General features: G+C 29.4%; 4 protein-coding genes across 9 annotated transcripts; 3 read left to right on the top strand and 1 right to left on the bottom strand.

Annotated features, from left to right (window-relative positions):
* The first annotated feature begins 6659 nt into the window (after nt 1–6659).
* On the top strand, nt 6660–7373 carry LOC113851299. The gene has a single exon (XM_027481763.1). It carries the CDS (start codon nt 6795–6797, stop codon nt 7371–7373), a length of 579 nt encoding a protein of 192 aa, XP_027337564.1. The 5' UTR covers nt 6660–6794.
* A 4197-nt stretch (nt 7374–11570) lies between these two features.
* LOC113850170 (glutathione hydrolase 1-like) lies at nt 11571–15584 on the top strand. Its single transcript, XM_027480577.1, has 7 exons — nt 11571–11680; nt 11757–12103; nt 12646–13161; nt 13281–13516; nt 14249–14513; nt 14694–14831; nt 15197–15584. The coding sequence occupies exons 1-7, from the start codon at nt 11656–11658 to the stop codon at nt 15443–15445; spliced, it is 1776 nt and encodes a 591-aa protein (XP_027336378.1). The 5' UTR covers nt 11571–11655; the 3' UTR covers nt 15446–15584.
* A 1456-nt stretch (nt 15585–17040) lies between these two features.
* Nucleotides 17041–20611, top strand: LOC113851640 (alanine--glyoxylate aminotransferase 2 homolog 1, mitochondrial-like). Its single transcript, XM_027482181.1, has 9 exons — nt 17041–17282; nt 17941–18171; nt 18339–18509; nt 19018–19161; nt 19250–19426; nt 19688–19913; nt 20080–20193; nt 20313–20399; nt 20496–20611. The coding sequence occupies exons 1-9, from the start codon at nt 17046–17048 to the stop codon at nt 20537–20539; spliced, it is 1431 nt and encodes a 476-aa protein (XP_027337982.1). The 5' UTR covers nt 17041–17045; the 3' UTR covers nt 20540–20611.
* On the bottom strand, nt 19246–25594 carry LOC113851642 (transcription factor TGA4-like). Of its 6 annotated transcripts, XR_003502218.1 has the most exons (10): nt 25138–25351; nt 24280–24494; nt 24110–24184; nt 23455–23514; nt 23286–23363; nt 23111–23174; nt 22372–22643; nt 21763–21990; nt 21225–21437; nt 20483–20543 (listed from the first exon to the last, which is right to left on the bottom strand). XR_003502218.1 is itself a non-coding variant. In XM_027482184.1 (9 exons), the coding sequence occupies exons 2-9, from the start codon at nt 24436–24438 to the stop codon at nt 21285–21287; spliced, it is 1089 nt and encodes a 362-aa protein (XP_027337985.1). In that variant the 5' UTR covers nt 24439–24494; nt 25413–25594; the 3' UTR covers nt 19246–21284. The 6 variants fall into 6 exon arrangements, 5 of the variants coding, with proteins under 5 accessions (XP_027337985.1, XP_027337986.1, XP_027337983.1 ...); XM_027482184.1 differs by lacking the exon at nt 25138–25351 and adding an exon at nt 25413–25594 and having other exon boundaries at nt 19246–21437; XM_027482185.1 differs by lacking the exon at nt 25138–25351 and adding an exon at nt 25413–25447 and having other exon boundaries at nt 19246–21437; nt 23159–23174.
* Nucleotides 25595–26481: the final 887 nt, after the last annotated feature.

Here is a 26481-nt window from a genome sequence, read left to right on the forward strand (position 1 = left end):
AAAAGGGCAAAGGGTTGCAGAGGACGCTTTTCTGTGGCGCTTTTTCTTTTCTCCGTTGAATGATACGGTGGGGCTGAGGACCACGATTTCCCATGGTGCACTTTAAGGTGGTTGGTTGGTGGCTGCTGTTGAGGAGTGGCATCCAATGAATGATTGCCACGTAAGGGAGAGAGTGCGAGCGTTGGTGTCCTTGATTTGGAGCGTGATTTGCGCGGTTATGAAAAAGCGTTGAGGTTATGATAAGTGATGGACTTTTTGGCAGAGAAAAAGTTTAATATAAGCGATATCAAACGAAACGACGACGTGTTGCGCGACCCACCACTATTCACTATTCACTGAACTTCTTGGATCCAACGGTGACTAGTGCGCACGCAGTAAAAGCATTTTGAAATTATTTAATTTCTTTGAGAAAAATTATTTTTTAAAAAAAAGTACCCAGGATTCAGTGCACGATACTGACGTTTTTAAATTTCTAAAAATATATATGCGAAAAAAATACAATTTTTTCATTTTTACAAATTACAAATAGAACAATTTTCTCCCATTACACCCCAAACATGTTCCCCTTCCTATTTGTCGATTTTTGTATTACCTTATACATTGTATATATAGATTAAAGGGAATAACAATAAGAAGTTAATACAGAAACAAATATTCACTATATTGATAACAGAAATATGCTTCATTATTTTAATTGGTGGCAGCTTATATGTGAAACTGCAAAACTATTTACATTAACAGTGTGATAAATCAGAATGATGATAAATAATCACTTAAGAAGTCTCTAATAATTGTTTTTCCATTCTCCACATTTATTGAAAGGAATATAAAGTGAACACGTTTTAGCAAGGCAGAGAAAATAATTTAAGAGGGTAACGTGCATACCAAAATAAAAGAAGTTGCTATTATTATGGCTTCTTCATCATAAGTTGTCATGATTAGCTCCTTCAGCGGGGAAAAGGTAAAATATACATGCAATGTTGGAGGTTGGCTCGCCAATAAATGGTTTTTTTGGTAGTTTGATTAGATTTGCATGAAATTGGTAGGGATATAGTGAAGCTTCTTTCTGTCCTTTTATGAGCCCTAAAATATTATTTACTTTTAGACTTAGTTATATCTTCTTTTTAAAAGAGACTTAAATTTTATTGTAAAAATATACACACACTTTTTTTTATCTATATGCTACAATGTCCTCCGTGGAACACACTCAAAACTGTGGGGAGATAATTTTGATTACATATTGGTAATTGATTAACGAAAATATGATGATCATGCATTTTCTTTTCGGATTGGATTAAAAATTTGTTATGCTTAAGTCATTGGTTTGTGGTGATGTAGAAGGATTTGGGAACCATTTGTGCTTCTTTTTATATCATTCGATTTTTTTTATTGATAAAAAGAATCGAATTTTACCACGAAATAGTATTAGCATTAGTGAAAATTATATATATATATATATATATATATATATGAAAATAATTTTTTAAATTTTTTTTTATATTTAAAGTTAGTTAATGAAATAATAAATTATAACTCATTAAATAAAAAGTTCAGATTAAATGGAAGAATATTTAGATGTATATTAATATAAAAGAATTCTTTTATATATATATATATAATATTTATTTTAAAAGTATTTTCTCGATTTTATTAGATATCGCATGATGTAAGAGTTTTGTTTTATTTAAGATGTCAATTATTGACATTATTGGTGAAATGTGATTACATATATTCTAGTCTATTAATTAATGTGAAGGGTTAAGCTTATCGCAACTATTTTTAATATTTAATTCTCAATTTAAACATGGAGTATAATAAAAACATTTTAATGTGCGTGTAGTATCTGACTTTGGAAAAAATAATAATAATAAATATCGAACTGGCGATTTTTAAATTTAGTGCATGCTTTGTATTTTTTTTAAATGTATTTCTTTTACAAAATAAAGGCTTATATTTTAGTCTAAATTAAGTCTAATTAAATCCACCCAACATATATAAATATAAAAAATGTCACCTTATATACTCTTTTACAGTTTGCTAATCCAATCTTCATTAGCCCATCACGAAGGAAACTATATTTGGCCCATTTTAATCATATAATTAAGACACAGCAATTATTGTAATAAAAAAAGCTAAAGTTAAACGGTGAAAAGCTGGAAAATGTGTAAAAAAAATGTCAAGTTATTGGAGAGATGCGGATAATTAAATAATTCATAACTAAAAATGAGAATTTGTTTTGTATTAAAACTTAAATTAAAAACATTTTAAATTTGAATTAAAATTAATTCAGTTTTATTTCACTGAGTAAATACATTTAAAACAAATACATTTGGAAATTAGAAGTAAAAATTAAAAAAAAACCTTACATCCACCCTAAACAAGTCCTGAGTTTTTTTTTAAAACAGTAATTAGTCTTATTAATTATAATTATTGTGTTTTACTCTCTTATAACATAACATTGTAATGTTACAACATGTAAGAGGATCTTTTGAAGATTAAAAACTTTCCGATATTAGTCTAAGACACTGGTTATTAATTAGTTGTTTGTAATGATCCACTTGCATTAAAATAGTAAATACACAAGATACGAAGTATCTGAAATCTGAATCCGACATGGGTCCTCGCTATTTTTCAACGTGTCTTTGATCCCATTTTTTCTCTTTTTTCTTATTCAGTGGTGTTAGACACATACTAACGTAATACAAATAAAGTGTTTTCCTACTACTTATAGGAACCAGGACCATTTCGTACAGTGCACGGTAATTCAATAAACATTTAAGTTTTTCAATGAATAATATAATCTATACCCCATCATTAATCTGCCTTTTCTTAACAAATCAAACCAAGTTTTTGATCATGGTCTATTAACTTGGCACCGACATAACCTTGAGTTTTGGCCTCTTAATTTCAAAGTCCCGTTGAATCAGCATTGTGACATGGCAATTTTGAGCAGTGTCAACAGTTAATATAACATGAGAATTTTCAGAAATCCAACATGCATACAATTAATGCTTGTCGTCCTATAAATTATAGTATTATTCAATTACCATTACAATTTAATGTACATATTAGTATTTTAATTGACACTAGATGTTACTCAGAGGAAGAAGAAGGAGAAGAAATTCCTGCATGACATGAAAATCTTGCTCAGTACGGGTCCACTGCATTGGCTCTGAATATGTTGTTTGTTTGATCTCTGCTAAGATAATGTGAGCCTAATACACACTGATCCTTATGATAGCAGTGGACCATTCTATACACATTAATCTTTTCTCACAGTAGTGGGCCACAAGATAATTCTAATCAATAAGGTGGTTGATACTGAACAGTTTTTTATTTATTACTACAAGATTACATTAGGTCTAATTGGATATTACATTTAAATAAAGGTAAAGTGGTGGGTTCAAAATTTCATATCACATATCTAAAAGCTTGATACTCCTGAAAACGGGTCAAATTGGACACTTATTGTACTAAGGTGCATTTAAATAATCAAATTTAAGAAAAGATGGTGCAATGGTAGTAGGAATGGTGGAATTGACACGTTTAATAGCATTAAAATGGAAAGGCAGAGAACTAGCTGATCCTACAGCTCATCTCATCTATGACATTTAATTGATAGTACCCTTCTCTCTGTTGCCCACTGTGTGAAATATGAACTGCCTTTATCACGATGTCTCAAGTGTTACTCTAAAATTAAAAAGTGTTTTGTTATCTTAATTTTTAAGTATTTATAAATAATTTTTTTTATAAAAAATATATAATTATTGTATTAAAATTATAAAAATATAATAAATATTTTTTTAATAAAATTTTACTATTCTTAATTATTTATCTTTAACCTTAAGACTGAAGATAATAAAACTCAATTAAAAATTACTGTTTTATTAGTTTTTTTATGCCATACAAATAGTTAATTCATTAAAATTAATAAAAAATAATTTTATATCATAAGTTTATAGCATATATTTTTTAAAAAAATTATTTAGACAACATAAGATACATCAATCTCATAATCAATGGCCGAGATGCTATCAAAAGTAATGGTGGAGCTACCCATGCGTCATGCGTCATGCGTCATGCATTAAATTTCGTGGCAATTAATTTGGTCCCGTTCGAAAATTTCCCATCTTAAAATTGACACATGCTAACAGGTGTCTTTATAGTGTTTGTTAAAACTTTTCAAAATATATGTTTTTTAATTTTTTTTATAATACATCTTCAATTAAATTAATAATTTTTCAAGTATCATTAAATTTAAATGTTTTTACCAATTTTTTAAATATTTTTAAATAAGTAATTTAAAATGTATCATATGATCATTTTTAAATTAAAAAGGAATATATATATATATATATATAATATTTATTAACAATAATATTTTATTTTATTGGAATAAAATTAAATAAATGAATTTCAAATTAAAAAAATTATATTTTTGAAATTAATATTAAATTTAGAAAAAATAAATTCATAATGTAAAAGACACACTTGCCGTGACAAAAAAGGAACTAACTTTAAAAATATTCTCATTAAAAAAAATTTCTGAAAACGATTTTGTTAAAAAAATTAATAACCACAAATTATATATAAAAATTAATTATATAAATTAACACAAACAGTCAAAACTATTCTTTTTTATTTTTAAAATACTATAAATTAGTAAATTTTTCTTACTTAATATTATTAAATCAAATATACTATTAATATTTATTTTTAAATTTAAATTACCGCAAATTTTGATTTTTAAGAACAAATTAAAACAATAATAAATACTAAACCTTTGTAGACGGTGCTAAAAAAATGACAAATTAAAATTTTTGAGTAAATATACTAATAATATCATATCTCTAACTAGGTTACAAATTAATTTCATTATAGATATTAAAAGAGTGAATATACTCCATTAAGAACTGAACCTTGATATGCATGCTTTTTAAAAACTCACCTATCTACCATTTGTGACATTCTTTAAAAAAATTTAATATACCAAGTTTCATACGTTTTATTAGACGGTTCATCTAATATTTATTTAAAAACACGTATAAAAAGAATATTAAAAAATGATTTTTGCATTAAAAATAATTTTAAATATATTATTTTTGAGCAATTAAAATTTGTTAATAGAACATATTTAACGTTTATTAATTTCCATAAAAGCATATTAAAAATAGTATATATTAAATACATTTCAGTTAAAGAGTCGTAAATGCTACTAATAGAGGCTGGTCTAAGTGTTAAGCAACTTGAAATACCTTAAGTAAGGTCTTAAATTTAAGTCATTGTATAAGCAAAAAAAATTTAGTAATAAAATCATTCATTACATCTAAATGCGCAACTCGAGTTAGATCTGAATAAAATTTTTTAAAAAACAAAAAAAAATCATAAATGCTAATAAATATTAAAAAGTATTAGTTATTAGTCAATAATAAATAAATATTTATTATATAAAAATTTAAAATTTATTTATTATTTTTACATACTTTTTTGTTTTTTTTTTGTAACTTTTTTAAATAAGTTTATTTATTTGTCTATTCTAATTCCATTTGACATATAAGATAAGAGAATATAATGATATAATTTTTGTATCTTACTATTTTAAGTATTTATTTAATAAATAAAGTATGATAAGTATATTTTATGAGTTTGTTCTATTTACTTTTTATCAAAAGTTTGAGATAAAAATAAATAACATGATATTATTTAATCAAGCTTAGTATGCACTAAAGGTAAGATATAATAAAAACATATCTTATATTATTAACTTATCATGTTGTTATCTATTTTTTATATTGTATATTTATATATCTTATCTTATTCATTAAACATGCACTTAAATTTAGGATAAAATTAATTGTTATTTTTTAATTATGTCATTATCTTTATCAAATTCTTAAATATTTCCCACATGCTTATTTTAAAATAAGAAAGAAATAATGGTGGGTTCATATTAGAAAGTAAAAATTATTTTCAATATAAACGAAGATATTAACTGTATTCCTTACTTTATGTGTTACTTTTCACATTGGATAAGTAGAAAGAAATAATAAGAGCAATTTAAAAAAATTAATAAAATATATTTAGTGTTACTTAATTAATCAACCTTTGTAACCCTATTAGCAAAACCTTTTATAAAATGTTAACGAGTCACTTTATTAATGAATAGTTAAGTGTTTTAAGGACATTAAGTATGAAGTATTTAATACACTATATCAAATGCTTTTAATTACTTTAAAAAAATTTTATTTAAATATAATAATGATTTTTTTAGTAATTTTTGTTTTTCTTTTTCAATAAATAGTTAATATTTTTTTAAATTTCCAAACATATGATTTAAAAAAAAAAATCCTTATTTGAGTGTTTTAAAATGAAAATGATAATAAAATATCAGCTAAAAACTAATCATTAAGATTATTAATACAATTTGTTATAATTTTAATAAATTTATTCATTTATTAATCCTTCAATCAATATCCTTAAAAATTAAAAATACTTGTTACAGATGTTCTTAAAATTTAGCAAATTACCCACTTCTAGATTCTGACTAAGCTTAAAATAATTCCCCTATTAGGAAGCTAATTATTTATTTTGTTGTATAGGTGAACACTTCATATTTATATTTCCTTGGAGTACGGTACAGGGAACCACAATATAATGCTTAGAGTCTAGACACAAACTACTAGAAAATAGAGTCCAAGCACCTTATTTTTTAACTCCTTTTTCGGATCTTGAGGCATTTAGATCTGAGTTTAAACTATCACACACACACACACACACACACTTTTGTATCCAAAATGCACAGTGATGGTACCAACAATAATCACTCAGCTGAAATGTCCTTCAGAATTACTAAGGATGATAGGTTCTTCTCTAGGCTAATGGCCAAGGAAACATCCACTCCAAACTCTTCTTCAAGGATCTTCTACTATGGAGAAACATCAATTACAGTTCCATTCATGTGGGAGGAACAACCTGGTACCCCCAAACACCCTTTGTCGGATACATCTCTTCCACCTCTTACACGCCCTCCTTCTTATTTTTCATCTTCTAAGTCCAATAATGCCAAAAGAAGGAACTTAAAGACCAATGTTTTTTCAAGCATTTTGCCACGGTTTGGAGGCCCAAAAAAGTCTCATGTGTCACCACCATCATCTTGCTCACCATCTTCATCCTCATCTTCTTCATCTTCTTGGTCATTAGCTGATTATTCATTACCCTCATTCTCCATGAGAGACAAAGATCAAGAAGGTCAAGAAAGCAGCTCGTTCTCAGGCTCAAAATCTCTTTTCAAATATAAACGTGCCAATGGATTTAGAGGCTGCTATCCTTTTGGAATAGGAAAGAAATCAACTGTAAGCCATGGTGGAGATTGATTAATTAGTTTGATCTACTTAATTTTCTTGGAAATTAGTTATTCTGCATGATATCTAAATGTTAATTGTAGAGGTGTATTTTGGGAAATGTTAGTGTTGGACTTGGATGTCTCAAACATAATGATGTCATTTCTCGTGATGAAATAGTAACAATATGAATATGCTTCAAATTAGAATCTCCCCTCTTTCTTTTTTTTTTTTTTATCATTGTTGATTAGCGTTTTATAATTTCACTATTATTTTTTGTTTGGGTTGGTATAATTGAGTTTTTCTTCATCTTAAATTTTAAGTAATAAAATGATCTTTTTAATGTATCTACAATGAATAAATTGCTACACTGATCTAATTGATTTACAAAAATTGCTTTTGCCCCCCCATAAGTTAATTAACATACATTAATAATATAAAAAATAACATTATCATTTAATCATAAATTGCATGTCACATAATTAAATGTAATTAATTTTTATAATAATTAATTTAAATATTATATTTAAGTTACTTTTTGCTTAGTTGAAAGTTTGAAATTTTTATACTATATGCCAAAGTTAAACTGTTGTTTAATGTTGAAACCTTTTGTCTGTAATCATTGTTAAAGACCAAGTATAGAGTTCAGTCTTTAGGAGAAACGAAGTGCCCAATCTAAGTTCTTTGGTCTATCTAGAAATAAATTCTCTTGTAATTAAGATTTTACATGGCTTACTATGTAAAAAATTTATACTTACATTTATAGACATCAAATGTTATTTTCGTCTGTTTAATGCCTATGAAGAAAGACATAAATGGAAAATTCTTGCATGTCAAAATCATATAAATTGTAATGTGAAAGGATTAATTTCTTTATTTATTTTTCTTACCTTCCTTCCCCAAGAAGTATTATGGACTTAGCTTGTTCATGAGCTTGAAACACTATTTTATCATATTTTTAGAATTTTTTTTATTACTGAAAAATAAGCAAATGTCTATTTTAAAATTTATAGTGATTCTAGTCCTAGTAAAATTATCTGGATTATATCAATAACAATATAATAGGTATATTTTCCAAAAAAATAAAAGTATCTATAAATCTATAAAATAAAATAAAAATTATACCAAAGATAATTTCTCTCCAACTTTTTTCTATTTTTTTATTTTTTAGTGTATTTAAATAAAATTAATTTTTTATGTACATCTAATTTTAAAATTTATCATATAATTAAATCTAAAAAAAATAGAAGAGAAAATATGTTTCGTTAAATTTTTATAAATATTTTGAAAATCTAATTCAAATTTGAAAACAAAAAAAACTTATTTTTAATATTTTTTTGAAAATGAAAATATTTAAAAATAAAAAGAATGAAAATATAGTCACATTATTGTAAATATCATTTAGTTTTAATTAAATTTTATTATATTCACTTACTTATATTTTATACTTGATTTTTTTTTACTTAATTACGCGCTTTTCTTTATCTTTCTCTTGCTTAAGTACTAGTTGTAGATAATTTTTCTTTTTTTCCTTCTCTTATTTCTTTTTTCTTTTTATTCTTCCATAATTTTTTTTAAATACAGTGATAAATTTTATTATTTTTACCATTTTTCTAAAACTGAGTATGTATTTTTTGTCTTTATTATTTTTTTAATTTTTGTATCATTAAAATTTTTATGAATATTATTATTTTTGATATCTCGATATTTGAGCTTTTCAATTTTGTATAATATAGATGTTATCTTCTTTGCATGAGTCTTGTAAATATGATAATTGTGTTGATTGATTTATATATGTAAAGTATATTGATTAGTAAAATTTGTAAAAAATAAAAAAATTATTTTTAATATTAATAAAACCTTGTTTGAAGGAAGACTCTGTTATTAATATAAATTAATAAATAAATTTTAAAAATTTATATTTATAATTTTTTTATTTTTTATCATTACAATTATAGTTGCTATTTAAAATATTTTATATATTTATATTTTAATAATAATTTTTAAAACATAGAAATACACACACACACATATATATATATATATATATATATATTGTTAGAATATTTATAATTAAATAAATAAAATTGAAAAGAGTACAATTTTTTTTTAAATTCTTAAATTTATTTTTATTAAAACTAATAGATATATACAGTATTAATGAATTTATATTAAAAAAAATTGTCTACAATCTAAATTATAATTATATTTATATATTTTTTTATTATTTTTTAGTCTTAAAACACAATAATGATAATATTTAAATTTATTAAATAAACAATGCAATAGAATTTACATCAGTAAGAATATATATTATAAAATTCATATTATGAAAATTGTTTAGCAATAAATATTAGTAGTTAATTTTAAACTTTATAAAAAATAAATAAATTTATTATAAAAAAATTAAATCAAACACATTTTCAATATTTTTGTTTTTAAAAACAGAAAATAAAAATTAAAACTAGACATATTTTTTAAATCTTGAAAATTTAAACATAAAAATAATTTAAAATAAAATAAAATAAAAAATGAAACATTTTCTTGAAACCAAACATGCCATTAATTTCTACGTGGAAGCACCTGTTATCAATCAATTATAAAAATTAGAGAGAAGTTTGTTTAATTAAACATTTAATCAAATCTATTCACATGCAGCATACGAAGGGAAGTTTCCTGTTTCACCACATCGTGTCCTAAGCGCACAGTGTGGGGTTGGTGTGAGATGGGTTTGAGAATATTAAATAGATATGAATACAGTATAAGAAAACAAATTAAAATCGAAATTAGTGCACCATCTATAATTTATTAATTAATGTCTTGGTTAAAAAATTAACACATATTTTTTATGTCAAAATATGTTAAAAATTATAAAGTGCATTATTTAATTTTTAAATCATTTTAAACTAATGTCGCAAGATACTAATTAACATTTATCTTAATATAAATAATATATTTTAGGCTTTGTTTAAAAATAAAAAAATTGAAAAAAAACAGAAAAAAGAAAAATTAATAAAAAAATTTAAAATATAAATATACAAAAATTTTAAATTGTAATAAGATCATTAGTGGGTCAAAATCTGTTGGCACCATTTAGGAAGTTTCCAAGCAAAAGGAATGCGTTTAATGAGACGAGGACCATTATCAATTGCTGGACAATGATTTCTGCCATTAAAGTGACAAAGAAAAAGGAACCAATAATTTTTGTTAGATGCCACATGCTTCACAGTGGCTTTTCAACTTTCCAAGGTATCGTACTGTGATCTGACCACCCCATTGAAGAAATTTTACGTAATCTAAACCAATCATATGTTATAATAATATGTGTATTAATTTTATAATTTATAAAAAAAGGTTAATACATTTTCAAAGTATAATCGATTATAATTTACTTCTTTGCTTTTTAGTGCACGAAGCTTTGTCACTTTTTATAATAAGTTGTTTTATTGTTTTAAATATTTATATCTTTGTCCATAGTAACTTGTTTAAGGGTGTATAAAAATAGTGGTGAAATTAAATTTTCACAGCCAACTCTTAAAGATGGCAAGGGTCAACGAAAATAAAAACACCATCAAATATAATTTGTAAAAACATTATTGAATATTATTTCTTTCAAAATTTCTACTTTCCACCCTTCCTACTATGGTCTTAAACTCTCGTGAATAGAAATATTATAAAATATGTTAATTTAAAAATGAGACTTATATATTTTTTAATAAATTATAATTAATAATTAATAATTAAGAGTGTTTTATAGATATTTTAAAATATTTCTGAGCTGGTGCTCCTTGAATAACCGACAAAAAAATAGCCAGCATTGCAGCAAGGAATATTTTTTATTAATAAAAATTAAATAGGCAAGAAATGATAATAATTAATAAGCTTCTAGTTTTTGTAATATTCCTGGGGTAGGACAAGAGATTACTTAGAATATAATTTTGCAAAATTTTAAAAATATGCTCATAACATAATTTGAAGAATCCTGTTTGAACATTCTATTTTATTTTCCCTAGATCAGGTGTATCTTTTGCTCAAAGCAGAACGGTAAAACAACGTAATTTTTTTTAAATTTATGTAATAAGACTTAAAACCCTGAATTAAACATAAAAATTATAATTAACAACATTAAAATAAATAAAATTTAGAAATATTTAAACACGAATTGAAAGATGCTATAAAATTAGGCTAATACTAAGTTGCAACTAGGAGCGTTAAATTAAACATGAACTGTAGATAAACATTCTTGCCCTTGAACTCAAATCACAAGGCTTTGCCAGCAACGGTTTTGACTGGAAATTCAGGTGGCAGAAGCTCCATGTCTCACTTCCATCCCTCAAAAGGTAAGAATTGAGACATCACTTCAATTTTCTTTGTAAAATTTTGTCCTCATACGTGTTGATATGTGAACTGTTGCAGCTGTGTTATTATTGCATGTCATTGCTTTGTTCGTTGTTTCAAATTCGGCCTATGCTTCAAGCCTTAATAATGGCACAAAAGGACACACAAAAAACAGAGATGAGGTAATATTTGCCCATAATGGAGCTGTTGCCACTGATGATGGTAGATGTTCGAGGATTGGGATGGATGTTCTGCGTGAAGGAGGGCATGCTGTGGATGCAGCTGTGGCTGCTGCTCTGTGTGTGGGTGTTGTGAGTCCAGCTTCAAGTGGCCTTGGTGGTGGAGCCTTCATGCTTCTCAGGTTAGCTAATGGTGTGGCAAAGGCCTTTGATATGAGAGAAACTGCTCCTGCTCTTGCTTCCAAGGTACCTTCCCAACTCTTAATCTTCTAAACCATGATGGATTATTCCTCTGCATATAATGTCCATTGATGATTTTCTTATAAGATATTGAGCAAAAGAAAAATACAGAGAGGTGTAATATCTCTCGTATTGGTTAAGAATATGATCAGAATATTTGTGTAAGGTGCAGGCTTCCTTTTTTGAGTGAACTTTTGAGACTGAATTATGCCAAGTTTGTTTCAAACCTATCTACTTTTAGTACAGGATCACTTATAGATATTCAATCTCTTGCACAAATTTTCTTGAACTAAATTTTTTTAGTGAGTTAGGCTTAGTTTGTTTTTAATATGATATCAAAGTCTATTTACTCATATGTTGGATCACCTATAGATGTTAAGTTCCTTAGACATTCCTTCTTCCTTGAACTAGTTTTTGAGAGTGAATCAAACCCAGTTTGTTTTCAATAAAAACTTCGAAATTATTCAAAATAGACAACAAATATGTAAGCTGGCAACACTACTTTGAAGGCCATTTTTGTGTGAGGTGTGATATATCCATTTTTCCAGAATATGTATGCTAGTAACACTACTTTGAAGGCCATAGGGAGCCTCTCTGTGGCAGTCCCTGGGGAACTTGCTGGGCTTCATGAGGCGTGGAAACAACATGGGAAGCTTCCATGGAAAAGACTTGTAAAGCCAGCTGAGATTCTTGCACGTGGAGGATTTAAGATATCTCCATTCCTCCACATGCAAATGGAACGAACAGAGTCAGATATATTGAATGATCAGGGTCTTCGTAGTGTATTTGCACCAAATGGAGAAATATTGAAGATAGGTGACATATGCTACAATAAGAAACTAGCTGACACTCTCAGAACAATATCCATGTTTAGTCCACAAGCCTTCTACGATGGGTTGATTGGCCTTAATTTAGTTAAAGATGTTCAGAATGCTGGAGGAATATTGACTATGAAAGACCTCAAAAGTTACAATGTTAAGCAGAAGGAACCAATATCTATAGATGTTCTTGGACTAAAGATCCTTGGCATGCCTCCTCCTTCAGGTGGGTCTTCAATGATGCTAGTAAGTCTATCTGATTAAACTACATAGTAGCATTAGGTGTTCCTGTTAATTTTTTTTCTTTATAGATTTCTTATCATTAGCAAATTAAAGAACTTAGCCAATCTTATACTTGGTTACAGCTGCTGAATATTCTAGATCAATATGAGCTCCCTTCAGGACTTTCTGGTGCCCTTGGAGTTCATCGAGAAATTGAAGCTTTGAAACATGTGTTTGCTGTGAGAATGAATCTTGGTGATCCTGATTTTGTAAATGTAACTGGGGTTCTTTCTGATATGCTATCTCGTAGGTTTGCTAAAATATTGAAAAACGACATCAGTGATAATAAGACTTTTGGCCCCAGTCATTATGGTGGCAGGTAAGCTCCTAAGTTCATTGAATTTCCCTCAAAATTTAATAATGGAGTTGTGTCCATAGAGCTTCTTTGATCAAACATAACTTGCGTGTCTCCTCAATAAACTAGAGTTGTTAGTTAGATGCCTTTTCTAAAAGATTCGTTGAATTCATTTTCATGATCAATTGGTATCAGGATATAGTCAACTTGGAGTATAAAAGAAATATATCTTGATTGACTGCTCTAGTGCCTATCACTGGTTAATAAAGGTTTTAGGGATTTGGTCAACCTGATTATGCTGTTAGTGTCTATCTAGAGTTGTATTGTTTTTGTTAAAATATATTTTTTATCCTCAAATGTGGCCCTGATTTTGATTTAATTCATATTTAATTTAGTATTTATATGTAAAACAAAGTAAAGTCTCGGGGATAAGCTGAAAATAAGTGTCACATATAACAATAATAAATACTATATTTTCTTATAAATGGTACTTAAGTTTTTAATCATTATGTCTATACAGAATACATGATAACACATGACAGGAAGGAATTGATGTTGAAAATTATTCTTATGCATGGATACTAAATTGAATAACATTTTATATGCTTAAAAGATCAAATTAAAAATAAGGTGTAAAATTATATTTATAAATACTAAAATTATTTCCCTTAGCTTGGATGTAGTGTAGTTTTTCTGCTGATTGGAGTGGCAATACAGAATTCTCAGCTGTGCTGAACTGTCTTTGCCTCTTTACAGGTGGAATCAAATCCATGATCATGGTACAAGTCATATAAGCGTAATAGATCATGAGCGAAATGCCATTTCCATGACTACCACAGTAAATGCATATTTTGGTTCAAAGATCCTTTCACCAAGCACAGGAATAGTATTGAACAATGAGATGGATGATTTTTCCATGCCTAAAAATGTTTCCAAAGATGTTCCACCACCAGCTCCTGCCAATTTCATCATGCCAGGGAAGCGGCCACTATCATCTATGTCACCCACTATTGCCCTTAAGGTAATCAATTCTTTACTTCTTAAATTGGGTTATCATGTTCCACTTTGTAAAAGAATTTTAATTAATGATTGATATCAAGAGAGAATTTTAGTAAACAATACAATCACTGTTAAGGCTTATCATGCATATAATAAAGTCTTGTTTACTTGCATTGTTTACTTGCAATAACTGCCGACACAGGATGGGAAACTGAAAGCTGTAGTAGGTGCAAGTGGAGGAGCTATGATCATTGCTGGGACTTCAGAGGTTCTTTTGAATCACTTTATCAAAGGAATGGATCCTTTTTCTTCTGTAACGGCTCCAAGAGTCTACCATCAGGTATAGTATCTTATGGTAAATAATATATCAAAAAATTTAGTTTTTGACTGAGTTCAATGACATCGAGTGGTCTAAATAACCAACCTTAAATATACCTTAGTGTTGTTGTATGTGTTTTTCGCATCTGTTTGATAAGATCTGATATGCACAAACTAAGAAGAGAGCAACAAATATATAATAAATGAAAGCTCTAAAGCCAAGGAAAATGTTACTAAAGCTCATCAGAATTTAAGACTTCTAACTTGAATTTCGCCTTTATTTAGCTATTTTTATTTTGATAATTTTCTCTTTTGTGATTGTGAGGCAATGCATATCTCAACCTATCCATTAATAACTAATTGAGAAACTGCACGTTTTTTGTGCAGCTAATACCGAATGTGGTTAATTATGAGAATTGGACAACTGTTATCGGTGACCATTTTGAACTTCCTGCTGATATCAGGGAAGCCCTTAGAAGTAAGGGTCATGTCCTACAGGGCCTAGCTGGTGGGACTATTTGCCAATTTATTGTTGTAGACATTTTTAAGCCTTCCAGAAAAAATAAAGGGACTGCAAATGGAAAGCTTGTGGCAGTGAGTGATCCAAGAAAGGGTGGTTTTCCTGCAGGCTTTTGAGATAAATTAGTAATTCATTGATATTGTTACCACTTCATTTCATATCTACAAGTTTTCTCTTTTTTATGCCTCTTCTACTTGTGCAACTGGTAGTTGTATGTTTAATAATGGGAATAAAAATCCAAAATTTTGCTTCTGGATATCTCAAGTTGTGCATAGCTTGTTTGGTGTACTTGCTTTCCATCCCTTTACAAAAATAAAATAATGCATCCCCTTTGTAAATCATTGATCTGGAAAACCGTTAATTATTCATCGATTTGCCAAATTTGAGTTTTTAATTTTATTTTATTGTTGTTGTGATATTTAGTATTTCAATTCTAATATCCCCCACATGCAAGTTATTCGTGCTGAATCGATATGATCCACTAACTCAGTACTGAATCATTCCTTTCTCTATTTTCAACTGAACAATGCCTAATGTGTAGGGCCAATCAATGAAGTATTCACTAATAAGAAAACTTATCTCTTGGAATCTCTGAAGTAGTAGTTAAGACAGCTTGATCTCATGACTCATAAGTCACAAACACAATCTCCCAATTTATTTTCGGTGTTTAGGACTATATGTGAATCTGCCATAGCTGCTACAAACTTTCTTCTTGTTACTTGATTATTGATATATATTTTAAAGCTATATCGATAAGAGGTTTCCTTTTATTCAAATAATTCCCTTTAATATGCCAAGAAAATAACGAGTGTATTTGATAAAACTAACAAATAACTTGTTGAAAGCTGAAATATTAGCTAAAAGATAAAAATTTAAAAAAAAATGAAAAGTCAGTTCGAAAGTATTTGATAAAACTAATTACTGAACTACCTAATAAATATAAAATGACAAATAATGTTGTCATTACTTACTATAGCAAAATTTTAAATTTAGAAATTATATGTGTTTGAATAATTAATATTTTTATATTTTAATTCATTTAAAATAATCTATTATCTTAAAATTTAGGATAATAATTTTTAATTATACTCTCATTTAACAATATTTTTATTAAATAAAGTGAGATAACAAAAAAAGACATTTTCACTTAATAGCTGAAAATTAGCATATTTAAAAAAAAATACTTATTTTAATTACTTTATTAATCATGATTATTTCTATTTAAATATTTTAGCTAATAGAAAAGCATTCTTAAAGACATTCATAGAAGACAAAGTATCCTTGCCCTCTTTTAGAAAATTATTTGAAGATGAGGACAATGGTTTTAGTTGGGCGATCATTAGAGTCTTATATTGATGTTTTTATAATAAAATGGGATGATGGATTGTGTAATTAAAGCAATCAAGTGGGGAATAAAAGGGCAATAAAACCACATTATTCAGTCTACCTTTTTCTTTTTGAGTCTTTGCACAATCATTACCGGAAAACATTATTGAATTTAATAGATGACATAAAAAAAACAATTAAAATTTGATAATTATTTATTACATTACTTAAATAAGATAAATTATAGCGTATCTAATCCACACACTCAATTAACAAGAAGATTCCACATCAAATATTCCTAAGCATTGACATGCAAAACATTACAAAACGGATGAATTTGAGTTTCAGCACAAAGGTTTAGTCTCTACTGAAAGTGGATTAACCATGTTGATGCAAGGGATGATGAAGAGAAGCATTGGGTTGTGTAAGAGGCTTTGTGTCAGTAAGGTTTCTTCTTCGTGTTTCAGTACTTCAGCTGCAACTACTGATAATGATATTGCTGGTAGGCGTCAGCTTCCACCATTTGATTACAAGCCTAAGCCATACGAAGGACCTTTGGCTGATGAAGTTTTTGCCAAACGGAAGAAGTTCTTGGGTCCTTCGTTGTTCCACTATTATCAAAAACCTGTGAGTTTTATGATCAGCTTTCTCTCTTTTCCCTTAATTTTTTTTTTTTCTGAAAGTCGAATCAAAGAAATAAACTAGTTGTAATGTCATGTGAAAATGTAATAATCATGTTAATATGGTCACAGACATTGGCAAGTAAATTTAATAAATAAAATATACTTTAAGAAATTAAGAAAAAGTTAGTTGAAAAACTAGTGATAATAAATAATATTAACTCAGTTTAAGTAAGTTTTTACATAAATACGTATAAAAAAAGTTAATATAAAAAAAATAAAACTTTGTTTATAAGTTAAAAATAATTTATATTTTTTTAATTTTTTAAAAAACTAAATGAATTTTTTTAAAAATAAAAAAATTAATTTAAGAAGAAATTTTATTTATTTTACTACTTAATTTTAAATTTTATAAGTATTTATTAAAAAAATTATCCAAATAAAGTACTCTTGGTTTACATTTATTTGAGAGAAAAAAGAAAAGAAAGAGAAAGTAAACTAGATGTCTGCTAATCTTATTTTTATTATCTTAAAATGAGTAATGTAAGAAAAAAAAAGTGTATAAATCATATTATTGTTTTTTATCATTTTGGAAAATCTTCCTTGATATTTGTGAATTTTTCTTGAGAACTGTGCTCTAACTCAAAATTTAATCCTGTATATAGCTCAACATTGTGGAGGGCAAGATGCAATATCTATTTGATGAGAATGGAAGGCGTTATCTTGATGCTTTTGCTGGTATAGTTACTATTTCTTGTGGACATTGCCACCCTGAAGTTTTGAATGCTACAATGGAGCAAAGTAAACTCCTACAGCATACAACAACCATATATCTTCATCATGCAATAACTGATTTTGCAGAGGCCTTGGCATCCAAAATGCCTGGAAACCTTAAGGTCAATTTTTTCTACACAAATTGTGTTTTAGTTATTATATCCAAATAAGGCCTTGGGATCCTTTCCGCTTAAAATTTCCATTGGTGAAAAGCAACAGTCAATTTTATTATGTGCTAAATTTCATTCAATAAGGAACATGATCTTCAACTATACAATTTGAATTGCAGGTTGTTTATTTTGTGAATTCTGGTTCAGAGGCAAATGACTTAGCGATGCTGATGGCACGTTTATACACTGGTAATATTGGTATGATTTCTTTGAGGAATGGATATCATGGGGGGAGTTCTAGTACAATTGGGCTCACTGCTCTGAACACTTGGAAATACCCAATACCTGAGGTTTGTCCACACCTACAAGCCCATATCATATGTGGGCCCAAAAGGAGAAAAAGAAAAACATGTGTATATCAATAGAGTATATAGATATTATACTTACTATGGCATTCTAATCTTTGCTTTTCCACTTAGTATATTATTTCCCCCTTTCTTTGTTCTTTTCAATGATATCAATTTTGGTCATAATTTTATTTTCTTGTGATCCTGCAAACCAGTACTTTTGAGAGCCCTAACTAGAGAAATCATTAAATATAAAATATTATTATACAATATAGTAGGATGTGTTATGATTATTTGGAAAAGCATGAAATTTTGTTACTCAAATTCTTAGTCATAATTGATTTTCTTTAGTTTTTTAGTAAGGAGTTACCAATCCAACAATGGAAATACATATGCAAGTGCCCACTCCATACTACTCTAGCTGTAATCATAGGAATGTGAATGATATATTAATTTTATACTGAATATGGTGAAGTGGTAATTGTTTTTTAAAACATTTTAAATCTTTCAGGGCGAAATTCATCATGTCATGAATCCAGATCCATACCGAGGAATCTTTGGTTCAGATGCTAAAAGTTACACCAAAGACTTGCAAGACCATATTGACTATGGAACTTCAGGAAAAGTTGCTGGATTTATAGCTGAAACAATTCAGGTAGTAAATCCATCATATTAAATATATATATAGCCCCACCTTAGTCCTTTTTTTTTTGTATTTACTTTTTTCTCATGGCTTCTTCTAGGGAGCTGGAGGAGCAGTTGAACTAGCACCCGGGTACCTAAAACTGGTCTATGACATTATACATAATGCTGGTGGTGTTTGCATTGCTGATGAAGTTCAATGTGGATTTGGGCGCACAGGAAATTATTGGGGATTTGAGACTCAAGGTGTCATTCCTGACATAGTTACCATGGCTAAGGTCTAGACCCTCTTCTTATCTTATAAAGTTTTAACTTATTCTTAGAGACCTTTACACCTTAATCATGCATTTGAAGTGCAACATTAGTTTTTATGAGGTTCATTATTTATGTGTATAGGATGATGCATATAAGATGAGAGCATTTCTCATTCAGGAGCTAATCTTGATTATATAACCATAAATAAATAACTAAGATTAGGTTTAAATAAAATAATCTTAACCATCACTATATAATTTGTTTCCATTGTTAATATGCTTCAGGGTATTGGCAATGGTTTGCCACTAGCAGCTGTAGTTACAACTTCAGAAATAGCAAGTGTGATGGCCCAAAAGTATCAATTCAATACTTTTGGTGGGAACCCTGTGTGTTGTGCTGGGGGAATTGCAGTGCTCAGGGTTCTTGACAAGGAGAAGCGTCAATCTCATTGTGCTGATGTTGGTTCTCACTTGATTAAGCGTTTAAGATCACTAATGCAAGTACATGACAGTAGGTTATGATACATTTGCCTTTTCTAGTTATTTATTTGCACTCACTTTTTCTAGCTATCTATATGAGTTGGGGTGGCTTAAGTGCTCAACTTGGATTAGGGATTGTTTATGATGTTACTATAATATTTTTGTATTATTCTAATAGTTTTTATATGCTATGCCAGTCATTGGAGATATTAGAGGAAGAGGCTTAATGGTGGGGATAGAGTTTGTCACTGATAGAAAAGAGAAGACACCTGCAAAGGCTGAAACCACGGTTTTGCATGAAAGATTTAGAGGTAAAAAAAGAAAGAAATTTGGGTGAATAAAAAGAAAAAAAAAAATAGAATCATATCTTGCATATGAGGCTTTAAAACTTCTTCCAAATATAGTAATTGTTTACTTTTATAAATTGAAGAGCTTGGTATTCTAGTTGGGAAAGGAGGGCTGCATGGAAATGTTTTTAGGATTAAGCCACCAATGTGTTTCACCAAAGAAGATGCAGGTACATAAATAATTATCATGACTCTCTTTAACTAAGTTGTGGAGTTCTGGACTCTTTTCTTTAAGTCCATTGATTGACTGGCCTCTTGTTGTGCAGATTTTGTTGTGGATGCCTTGGACTATGCTTTATCCAAGTTGTGAGATTCTGCATAGAATCAAGATGATGAATCTTGCTAGTTACTCGAGGATCATTGGACTACTTTGCTATAAGGAAGTAAAGCTTACAAAATTATGTATTTCGCACACACTGAATGTGTGTGTGTTCTATTGCTGTTGTGTATTTCACATAGTACGAATAACAATCCAATTCTCCCCTCATTGCAATGTAAATTTCCTTCTTGACATTAAATGTAAACTGGTGTGTAAGTTTGGTTTCAAGAAATTAGTATAATATAAAATTAAAACGTAACTGTCACTGGCAGTAGTTGCAAAACCTTACCGCACAAAAAATTTACCTCTCAAGCATCCATCGAAGAAATATGAAATAATTATGATGAATATTATTCAGGAATATCATCACATTAAATAAATTGTGCCGGAAAAGAGAGTTTAGAGTCTATTCATTTTCAAAAACACACAACTACATAATATTATACACATTTTACATGACCAACTTCCACATGCTCATGGCAGATTCTAAATATTTCATTTTGCAACCATCCAATATATACCACCGCGTCCAAAATTAATTTATTTACAAACTCTTATGCATAAAATGGGCAGTCATATTTACAACTTCTCCATAACGCAAAATTGCAGGAAAAATGTGAGCAATCTAGACCACACATGATACATGGTTTTGATGCTCTTGGTCAAAGAAACTGACCCATGTTCATCACATCACATTCATGTTACAAGTTTGCGCTCTTATAATCTTGTTGCAAGTCTAAGCAGGTTCGCGGGGTCTATTAGACCAAAGTGTGCTCAAAGTCCTTAGGCGTTGGAAATATTCTCCCAAAGCAAGTAAGCATCGTGCTGCCTGACGTGTCGTAAGAATTCGAGACATTTGCTGCAAAGTTTCTTGGCGAAGATGATCAGCCTGTTTTACATAAAACACAGTAAAAATCTCTAATAGCCATTAGCCAAGATAAAATGGTTTTGAAGTGGTAAATTGGTCATGTATATGGCAGTTAATGATCCTCAAAGATGTTTATGTTTTAATGTATCATTCATTATTACAATATTAACCATACTACATGATTGAAAAAAAATAATTGTAATTTATGATCCTACTTCTATATTAGATAGGCATCCTCAGTGATCTACCTAAATGCTAAATGGGAAGTTCGTAACAATGAAGCTTAATAAAAATTTGCTATACTAAATTTAGAATGAATGACTATCCAGAAAATGGGGCATATTACCTGGTTCACAAAGCTCACGAGAGCTTCCAACTTCTCCTTTGCAATAGTCATTTGTTGACTATAAGTTCCTTCCATGAATTGTCCAGCAGCTACACTATCAGCTAGTGTTTGGCGGAGTTTGTCCATACCTTGTGAAAGGGCATCCTCTGCTTGCTGACATGATTGTCCAAGGTTATAGATATCCAACCGTTGTTGCTCCGTTAATGGTTCAATCAAGGGACCAAGAACCTACAATTGAAATATACTGTAGTGTCAGCATGCACAATACATTACAAGCTTACATCATGCCATAGGTGAATATGGCAAGAGATATAATCTAAAGTTAATCAAGTTTCTCAGTAAAGCCCTTTTGAAAATTTGAAATTTAGATATGGAGGTGCAATTCTTGATCAAGGCAAGAATTACAAAAAGCATTCCAATAGTTGTTGCCTAATGTAAATGAATGCGGTTTCAAATTTCTCCTATTCTATCTCTCAAGAAGAGAGTAGAGGAAGTTATTAATAAAAGCCCAATGATAACTAGAAACTCCATAAAGACAGTGACAGTTATATATACACATTCAATGAATAACATTTTCAACTTCTTTCATTTATTCAATATGAACATCACCTTAAGAAGCTCAGAGGGGCGAAAACCTCCTATCCATAAGAAAAATCTTTCAGCTGTTGTTTTCCACATACCGGACATAACATAGAAAACATCTGCTTTTGCAGCAGCAGATTTCATGCGAAATATTTCAGCATAGTGGTTCATCATACCATCTACCAAAATCCTGAGCTCCATGTCACCAATATGAGCATTCAAAGCATTTCTCAGTTCTGAGATTTGTCTAGTTTGCTCATTCACCCAATGTCCATACTCCATCTCAAAGGTTGTAATTCCTACAAATACAATATTGTTAGAATGCAAGAACTAATTGGAAAATAAAATACAGTGCAAGAAAAAGATACATACTAGTGGAAACCTAAGAACAATATTACATAAACCAAAATGAACTATGTTAAGCTTAAATGGCACCATGAAAATTTCAAACAATTCAAGAGTTGCAATGCCAATAAGATTATACCTAACCTAAGGTTAATATAAAACAGCTCCAAGGCTTTTTAAAACTTCCTACCACTTTCTGGATATTTGGTAGAAAAGAATGAATTACAGTTCCAAAATTGGTTATGATCTGAAACCAAAACGATGCCATGAGACTAGGAGAAATGCAAAAAAAAGATTTTAGATATCCACTATTTAAGAGATTTAAGCACAGTTGAAAGCATTAAGTTACCAAGACAAGACACAAAAACTAAAGTGCAATACAAATGAATATCTAGCAACAGTAGCACAATAAAAAATCAACCTGAATTTACAGATCCAGCAAAACCCAGATGATTAGAATCCAACCCACCTCCTATATACATTCCCTGCAGTTTTGTTGCCTCAAAATATTAGAGAGGGAAAGGAAGGAAGATGTTGATCAACGTAATTTGATCCACAAGAGAAACTATAAGTATATTAATTCATCTTCCCCGCACCTGTTGTCTTGCACGTTCAAGCTCTTGCTCCAACTGCATCAACTTCAAACGACTTGATTCTAATTGCTGCACATATGCCTGTTAGGCAATATCAGAAAGCAGATGAGCGTTAGTACAACTAAACACTAATTTCATGTCTGAAAAACTATCAATGTGTAAACATTCAAACCTTTTTCCGCAAACGGCTCTTACGAGCAGCCTCTCGATTTTGTGCAAGACGTCTTTGTATCTGCATGTATCATCATATGAGATTCCTATATGCTTCCACCATACATATATATAGGCATAAAAAGAGTACGAATGCATGTCACGCATCCAAAATTTGGAAGCATGGAATTTCTTAATTTGCATTGGATACAAAAAATTCCTTCTGTCCAAAACAACAAGTTTAACACATTTTTCATTGTCCCTCTAAATGTATACATAGAGCTAAAGATGGAGGGGAAAGAAAATTGAAAAGGCTGTAATTGACCATGCCAAAACATTCCCAATGACTCTATCCGTATGTTTAAATGGTTGAATGCAACCGTCACATTATTATGATTATACAACACCACCATATGAATGAACTTTGAAACTTCAAACTGACAATATACTAATAATAGAATTAGGTACTAAACAAATTTCCATTTAAAGAAACTTGAAATTGTAAAGGTGAAAAATATCTACATGTACATTTACAAGCAATTTGGGGTGACTATTTGAGTTCCCGACTAGGAGTTTAATTTAATAAAATACTACTAAGAATAACCCTTCTTTCTTTTCTGCTATTTGGGGGGAAGGTAGGGGCATATAGGCAATGGATTTCCATAACATGCTCTTACCTTTTCATTAGGCTTATTAGCTTCTTGGTCATACTTGTTAGGTGTTCCCAGTATACCATGAGAAGCATCCTCTGACTAGGTATTACACGGCATAAACAAATTTGGTTAGTAGGAAGAATAGGCAATCTCATTTCCAAATGAAACAAAGCACAAACTTTGTAAACTTGCACCTGACTATCCAATTTCATGTCTGCCTCATCAATTAATGGTATGGCTGCTCCTAAATTACCATTAGTTTTGAAGCTCTCTCCCCACATACTAATCTGATGAATAGGATCGTAGACACTCATCCTTCTTGAGGAAACAAACTGTGGAGATGGTGAATTCATGCTCTATGGTCTATGGACTAATCAGTGCTGCAACTCAATCAGCTTTCAACACATACCTACATACCAAACTGCTGTTAAGGACTCAAAAGAATCAAGCAGAGGGATCATGTAATTGTCATTGTGTCAACTTTTATGGTACTATAAGAGAAACAAAGAGTAAAATTCCTTAATTTAATAGCTAACAATCCATGTTAAACAAATAGAAACTATGATCTCAAGAAAAACCAGATGGCAAAAGCCTTGTGCCATACACAAGCAAAAGAGAAGCACAAAAGAAAAAGCATAATTCTTTGAACTCCTCCATCGCAAACCACGCCTATGCAACAGATTCTATAGTACGATTTTCCCACCCAATCAGACAACAAACCAAGTCATCATCTTTTGCTTACATAGTAACACAAAACCAAATCCTAAATAGACCCTTTTTTTTCCTTTTTCCAAAGACAGAAAAAGTAGTAACAACAACAGCCAGAAGAAAGTACCGGTAATCATAGAGTTCAAAACAAAGACAAAGGCATCTATCTATTGATGACATAATATTTAGTTGGCAAACAAGTACAACAAAGTTAATTTCTCAGTACCAATTCCCTTCCTCGTTTTCCTCGACGTTTATAGAATTATCCATAAAAATAAAAATAAAAAATTGAAAAATAAAAAGGACAGTAATAAAAAAAAAAGGGGGTAAACTTAGAAAGGTACTTCGAGTGTGTGGTGTTTTTTTCCCGCTCAAATCTTCATGCCAACATGGCAATCGGTGACACAGAAGCTCAGAAGGTAAGACCCTTCCATTCCATCATTGCATTTGTTCAGAAGATGACGGCTTCAAAGAGAGCCTCGAACTTCAATTTTCATTTATATAATAAAAAAATGGAAACATAGCCCACCATTTTTAAATGGGTCATTATTTATTTATGTATACAAAAATTAAAATAAAAAATATAATGGAGTTGTGCTTTGTTATTGGAGAGTGGAACCTGTATTTTTGTGCGTGTTGTTGTTGCTTGCTTGTGTTCAGCTACAGAGAGTCAAATGTATTTCACAATAAGCTAAGCCAAGTGTCGCTGTCATCGTCACGTTTCCACTATCGCTAATGTGCGCACCAGGTAGACCACGACTCTCTTCCCTTCACTGTTTCACCTTCACCGGAATATACCTCCCCGCCGGCGATGTTACATAATATTTTTATTATTATTTTTCTTAATATGTAGAATATTGTATAACATAAGAAGTTATTAATAGTAATATTTATTAAAATTTAGAATGAGCCGTTTTATCAATTATTATACCATCATTCATCATTTCATATTCAATTGGTTTTTATTTAATTATTTATGCTGAGGAAGTTCTTACTTCTTTAAGTTACAATATATATAACCTTCTGTCATCATCATCAAACATCAACCGTGAAATTATATATAACCTTTTGTCAAATGATAACTTAAGTAGAATGCAGTAACTAACACGGCACCTGCAATATTAGAAAGTCAAGAAATTCATGAGTTTTATATGATTAATTGAGGTGGGGTGAAGTGTACAGAGTAGAAGAGGACATTAGACCTTAACACAAGAATGAACAAAACCTAATCATTTCAACATTTTTTTTTTCATATCTTACATTGCATACATACTCCAACATTTGGCTGTTATCATATATCACTTTTCATGGTATAAAAATTATTAACAAAATAAGATGGATATGCACGGATGCTTTCGTAGTGTTGTTATTACTATTAATAAATTCAAAAATTTGGGTAGATGAAGATCCTTACATGAGAATTGGATGATTCTTACGTCTCTGTTAGATATTTGTTAGACTAAGGAATTCGAATAATGAAGATTTTCGAAATGCAGATTACTTCTATTAGGCTAAGCTTCTGATTCGACGCATCCTACTCTTCTTTTTCAACCATTGACCTGACCCCCCACGATAAATATACCAAAAGCATTTGTGCCTTATTAATCAAAGCATTAAATGCAAGTATCTAATGACATTATTTGATGCACCCTATGTATAATATTTAATGTTTATTAATATCTTATCAC

This window comes from Abrus precatorius, unplaced genomic scaffold (genome assembly GCF_003935025.1).
Source record: "Abrus precatorius isolate BTA unplaced genomic scaffold, Abrus_2018 Scaffold9, whole genome shotgun sequence".
Classification (NCBI taxonomy): Eukaryota; Viridiplantae; Streptophyta; class Magnoliopsida; order Fabales; family Fabaceae; genus Abrus; species Abrus precatorius.